The sequence below is a fragment of the Momordica charantia genome (assembly GCF_013281855.1).
Source record: "Momordica charantia cultivar OHB3-1 chromosome 6 unlocalized genomic scaffold, Mcharantia_2.0 BLBB01000006.1, whole genome shotgun sequence".
NCBI lineage: Eukaryota > Viridiplantae > Streptophyta > Magnoliopsida > Cucurbitales > Cucurbitaceae > Momordica > Momordica charantia.
The window spans coordinates 10,779,177-10,783,739 of NW_028275164.1; the positions used below are offsets into that span (position 1 = coordinate 10,779,177).

Below are 4,563 nucleotides of genomic sequence, written 5' to 3' on the forward strand. Positions count from 1 at the left end.
GCTAAACTAACGAAGCTAGAGACTTAATTAGACACAAATTTAAAGCTCGAGAAATATATTATAAACTAATTTAAAGGTAAAAGACCTAATAAACACAACCTTAAAAGTTCTAGAGTATAAATATTAAACTAAATTAAACACAATCTTTAGAAACCAAACCTATGAATTACCCAGCCAGCCAAATTGAAACTCAAACTAAAACACTAGAAATTACAAAATTATAATTTACTCTAAAATAATAAATAAAATATACTTTTAAATGGAGTGTACAAGCAAAGAAGCAACGAAAACCCACACACACAAAACCATAAAACCACTTGAAACAAAAAATGTTTGAATTGAAATCTAACTGACATCAAATATATATGACGAACAATCGAAGATATACATATACTAGTCATCAATAGACATGATTCGTATATATAATCACGTCACAAATAACGATTCTGATTCATCGACTAGTATATGAACTAAAACCGATCGTACCCGAGAGGAAGATGAAGACACTTAGAAACCTTGGAAACAAATGGTTGCAAATGGAGAAGAATCTCCTTAACCCTCTCTTTGGTCTTCAAACTCCCACCATTGACATGAAGCAACAAACACATCTTCCCCACAACCCCAACCTCCACCATTTCCTCCATCACCCCACAATTCCCATACTTATTCTTCCAAACCGAGTACAAAATCCTCACCACCTTATCATTTGCCAAGTGTGACACCCTCAGAATCTTCCTCGCCAGGACCGCCACCCCGCCGCGGTGCCGGAGCAGCTCCACCCGCCCCTCCGCGCACTCGCACAGCCGGTCCAAGACCACGATCGCCAGCTCGCACTCCCTCCCAACATTCGAGCTCAAAAGCACCTCGATCACGATGAAAACGACGCCGTTTTGGACAGCTTTGATTCTGTTCCTCCCCCATGGGGCGAGGTGGAGGAGGATTTGGAGGGCGGGTTTGGTGGCGACCTGGTCGGTTATGGCTCGGGTCAGCTCTCTGAAGAGGTCGTCTTTGGCGAAGGTTTTCACGGCTTCATCCGCGGCGGCGTAGAGAGAGTTGAGGAAGGAAATGGCGGAGGATCGAGAGGGGATGGATCCAGTTTCTTTGGAGAGAATGGAGATTAGACAGCCAATTATGTCGGTGTTTTTGGACAGAAGTTGTCGGAGTAATGTGTCTGAATAAGAGTTGATGTTGGAAAGAATTTGTATGGCTTCTTCGATTATGGCTTCGTCGTTGTTTTTGTTCAACATGGAAGCTAAGAACTCCAAGGATTCGGCATCCTGATAATCATGAAAAAAATGTGTATTTTTAATTAGAAGCATTTAGGATGATTTTGCGGTGACGATTCAAAATCTTCATGGTGTTGTGTAACATGGTCAAGAATGATTATGAAAATTTTAACCATACCTAAAAAGCTTAAATTAATGCTTTAAAATAAGTGTTTTAAGGATTAATTCGGTGGTTTTAGAAGAAGTGCTTAAGTTTCAAAAGTAATACTTATATGATTGAGAGTGTTTTTTAGTAATGTACCGTGAAAATTACTTTATTTAGTAGAAGTTTTAAAATCTCTATAGTATTTGGTTACAAGAACAAGAATATAATGATCTTAAAAATATCTAAACCACTCAAAAAAAAAACGCATTTTAAGTAATGTTTTAGAAGACTTATTTAATTATTACTTTTTTCAAAAGTGCTTTATATTAAAATTTAGTTTTCATAAAAAGCATCTCAAACTCCCAAACCTGTTACTTATTTCAGTAAAGTATTTCGAATTTTGCGATTTGAAATATCAGAAATGACTTAACCTTTTTATCTTGGAATGAAAACGATTTAGAATGTACGTAGTTAAAAAATTTTGTTTAGATTTTGGCTAGAAGGGAAAAAAGTTTAATAAGTTTAAATAAAGCCCTTCAATCTTAATTTCTTAATAAATAATTCAAATATGACAAATTTAAAATTTCGTTGTTCTTTTTTAATTTTTGAAAACTAAACTCATAAATACTACTTTCAACCTATCTACTGTTTTAAAATTTTCTCCTCTGTTCTAAACTTAAGCTCAGAATTGAAAATTATTTTGTTTTTCAAATTTTGAAAATTAAATTTATAAATACTACTTCTACCTATATTTTCTACTTTTTAAAAATTTGTTTTTTTTCCCTAAAATAATAATTCAAACGTCATTTTAAACAATTTTATAAAAACAGAAAACTAAAGTTACTATTAAAAACTAGCCTTAACAATTTATTTTAAAATTCTAGGAAATCCAATGATTTTAGTCTAAAAACTAAGAACAATATTTTTCAAACAAACAAAACTAAGAACCATACTTAGAGCTTCCACTTATCTTCGTACTCGCTGCTACTAAAATTTTGACATCTTTTAATTTTTTTAAAAATGGAAATTTCTTTTTTTCTGTAAAAAATTTGGGAAAATAAATGACAAGTGAGCACCTATTTCTATATTTACCACGGTTGAAAAATCTACCACTCGTTATTTAAACTTTAAAAAAGAAATTGTTTCCCTCCTCTTATTTATCAATTTTCAATAGTGGTGAACACAATCGTCAGCACCTAATTTTCCAAAACTTTTAACGGATCATCAAAAAAAGCAGAAGAGGAGTGCTAGCTCGTAAGGACCTAAATATTGAAATCTCAACGGAACTCATTTGAAATCCATTCAAATTTTAGAACCCTCTTCAAAATCCCAAAAAAAAAAAAACAAACAGACCATTAAAAGTGTTGAAGAAGAAAACATGAGTTTCATCATATTTGCTTCGTACTTGCCTGCAAGTAGGTTCTGTTCTTCTCACTTTCTCTCACAAGAGAATTCAGTCTCCGCAGGCACTCCACCCTCCCGCTCGGATTTTTCATGGCTTCCCTCAGGAGTTTCATGACATCGCCTCGCTCCACCGGCGCCTTAGGGGTCGGGATCCGCTCCACACCATGCCGGGCGTTGAGGCTGCACCACCCCTGGATCAGCCGCCGCAGCGTGTGGTTCGGCGTCAGATCCTCCGAGTCGCTTAGCGGCTGCTTTGTCACCGGGCAGCTTATGGCAACACCACATCGTCGTTTGGTGCAAGATGACGACAGCAGCCATTTCTCGATGCTGTCTCGGTCGTAAGTGATCCCGGTGGAGACCGTCACGGGGTCTCTCATCATCTGCAGAGATATGGGGCAGAGAAAGTGAGGAGGAACCTCGATCTCTGCCATCGTCGTAGATAAAATCGAATCGAACTAAATTGGAGAGATTTGTCTTTGGAGAGACTGTGGTGTGTCGGGGTTATATATGAGGAGGAGGACGGAGAGAGGTTATTTTCGAAGAATGAGGTCAAAAAATGTTTCGAGGGAGAGAGAGGTGGGGCTTGTGGGGCTTTTATATAAAAATATTACTTTCGCAGCTATGAGTTTTTACAACTTTTTAAATGGATTGTTTACTAAAAACTTACTAGAATTCGAATGAAATAAGATATATAACAATTATTAGTATATTCTTATAACATAGGGGTTTGAAGACAGGTCTTCATACTCTGACATTGGGGAGAACCGCATCGAGACAAAAGAAATGTTTCGACCTGCAGGAGAGGCATCTACTTTCCTACTGACTGAAACACTTGAATCAGTTGAAGGAGGTTTCTATAGGAAGAGAGTTGCGACTCCACGTCGGGAAGGGCAGGGGTTCATGACGAGTTGGCATGAACTGTAACCAAATAAACAAAAGTCAGCCAACCACGAATTCTTGAACCATAAAAGAAACCACCCTATGTTAAGAATGAATAAACCACTACTCAACCAAAAAAGCTGATGTATTAGGTAAATTTAATTCATATATTAAATATCTAATATCTTTAATAAAAAAAATTTAAAAATATAATATAAATTTTTTGTCGAGTCTCTAAGCTATAAAAATAGGTTAGATCGAAAAGTAAGTGGGAGAGTCGTTCCTCCTAAAACTTATGTATAGGTAAATATTTTCTTCTTTTTATTTCTTAATACAAGAGCATCCTAGATTCCTTTTTTCCTTTTTTAGTCAATAAAGGATAAGAAGATGTGAACCTCTGATCTCCAAGGATGTAAGCTATACTTTAATCGGTTGAGTTTAACTCGTGTCAACAAAAAAATCTTCTAATTCATTTAGAGAATTAGAGGCTTTTTAATCCGGAGGGAGGAGGAGAATTGTCTTTTCAATTGGTTCTAAATTAAGGAAAAAAACATGTTAATTAAGATTTTAAAGTTTCTTTCTCTTTTTTTTTTTTAATTTGCTTCCAAATTTTTTCAAAATTTAAAGATTGTATACAAAGTTATTCAAAGAAATGAGGTCAAAATTATTCATAGAGAGAGGAGATTGGGGGAGACTTTTTCAAAGGATTTGAAAAGGATGGAGAGAGAGAGAGCGAGAGAAAGAGAGGGAAGAATTTAATGGAAGTTCAAAATTTTGACTTTTGATTTTTGGAGAACATTATTATTATAATTCTTAATTATTAATGAGATGGAAAGTGAAGAAAATTAAGTCTTTTTGGTAGGGTGCGTCGGCGTTGGAATTACTCATCGTTCGTTTTTCTTTTTCTTT

At 35.4% G+C, this 4,563-nt stretch overlaps 1 protein-coding gene across 1 annotated transcript; it reads right to left on the reverse strand.

The window, feature by feature from the left end:
* Window positions 1-317: 317 nt before the first annotated feature.
* Window positions 318-3,328, reverse strand: LOC111012220 (E3 ubiquitin-protein ligase PUB23). Its single transcript, XM_022286292.2, has 2 exons — window positions 2,781-3,328; window positions 318-1,277 (listed from the first exon to the last, which is right to left on the reverse strand). Exons 1-2 carry the CDS (start codon window positions 3,204-3,206, stop codon window positions 471-473), a joined length of 1,233 nt encoding a protein of 410 aa, XP_022141984.1. The 5' UTR covers window positions 3,207-3,328; the 3' UTR covers window positions 318-470.
* Window positions 3,329-4,563: the final 1,235 nt, after the last annotated feature.

Coding starts and splice junctions, on each gene's coding strand:
- LOC111012220 (XM_022286292.2), bottom strand. CDS start 3,206: ATGGCAGAGATCGAGGTTCCTCCTCACTTTCTCTGCCCCATATCTCTG. Junction 1,278..2,780: donor AGAACAGAACCTACTTGCAG/GCAAGTACGAAG, acceptor CATGATTATCAG/GATGCCGAATCCTTGGAGTT.